This window comes from Tetrahymena thermophila (assembly GCF_000189635.1).
Source record: "Tetrahymena thermophila SB210 genomic scaffold scf_8254389, whole genome shotgun sequence".
In the NCBI taxonomy this organism is placed as follows: Eukaryota; Ciliophora; class Oligohymenophorea; order Hymenostomatida; family Tetrahymenidae; genus Tetrahymena; species Tetrahymena thermophila.
The window spans coordinates 144,268-145,079 of record NW_002476172.1 but is presented as its reverse complement, the minus strand read 5'-3'; the positions used below and the strand labels follow the sequence as shown (position 1 = coordinate 145,079).

The following is an 812-nucleotide window of genomic DNA, read 5'->3' as shown; positions in this document are numbered from 1 at the left end:
TCAAATATATTACCTCCTATTTTGAAATATTAAAGGTAGTTTATACTTTCTATGTATCTTAAACAATTCAAAAATATTACTTCCTTTTTGAAATATTATAGGTAGTTTATACTTTCTATCTATCTTAATCGAATTAACAATATTACTCCCTATTTTAAATAATTAAAATTAGTCATTTTTACAATGTTTCTTAAACAATTCAAATATATTACACACTATTTTGAAATATTAAAGATAGTTTATACATACTATCTATCTTATTCGAATTAACAATATTACTCCCTATTTTGAATAATTAAAATAGTCATTTTTTCTATACATCTTAAATAATTAAAAAATATTATTTTTAAATTATAAAAATTAGATGACAGAGTTTCTCAATTTAAAATAAAAGATAATAAAAAATAAGAATGCGAATTTACTAAATAAAATTTTTTTCTTTTATTTTACAAATAAAACTGTTTCGAATTTGACTTAAAAAATTCAATATTTTATTGGAAATTAATTGTGCAAATTTCATATTTTTAATATTAAATTTTTATTAGTTCACAATATTTTTATTGCATTTTTGAAATTAAAAAATATTTTTATGTAGCTTTAAAGAAAATTAATTAAAAAACACTATTTTTATTACTCTATTTATAAAATAATTTAAATCTTTTAATTGTTTCTATTTTGTAATAAAAAACATTATAATGACCGAATTAATTGAAATAATTATCAATGGAAACTAGATGATTAATATAATTACTCGATAAGTTTATATTAATATTTTTATTCAACTTCTTCCTATAAACTATTCCAGAAAGTAT

At 16.6% G+C, this 812-nt stretch overlaps 1 protein-coding gene across 1 annotated transcript in view; it reads right to left on the bottom strand. All coding sequences in view use genetic code 6, as the record gives it.

Moving 5' to 3' along the window:
- Positions 1–812, bottom strand: part of TTHERM_00994420 (kinase domain protein) — a gene marked incomplete at its 3' end in the record, with an annotated part of 3,152 nt that continues 2,340 nt past the window's right edge. Inside the window, exons 9-11 of the mRNA XM_001024290.3 lie at positions 752–812; positions 81–149; positions 1–16 (exon numbers count right to left, since the gene is read on the bottom strand). The exon at positions 752–812 is cut by the window's right edge and continues 241 nt beyond it. Of these exons, the coding sequence (XP_001024290.3) occupies positions 1–16; positions 81–149; positions 752–812 (146 nt within the window). The remainder of the gene's footprint in view (positions 17–80; positions 150–751) is intronic.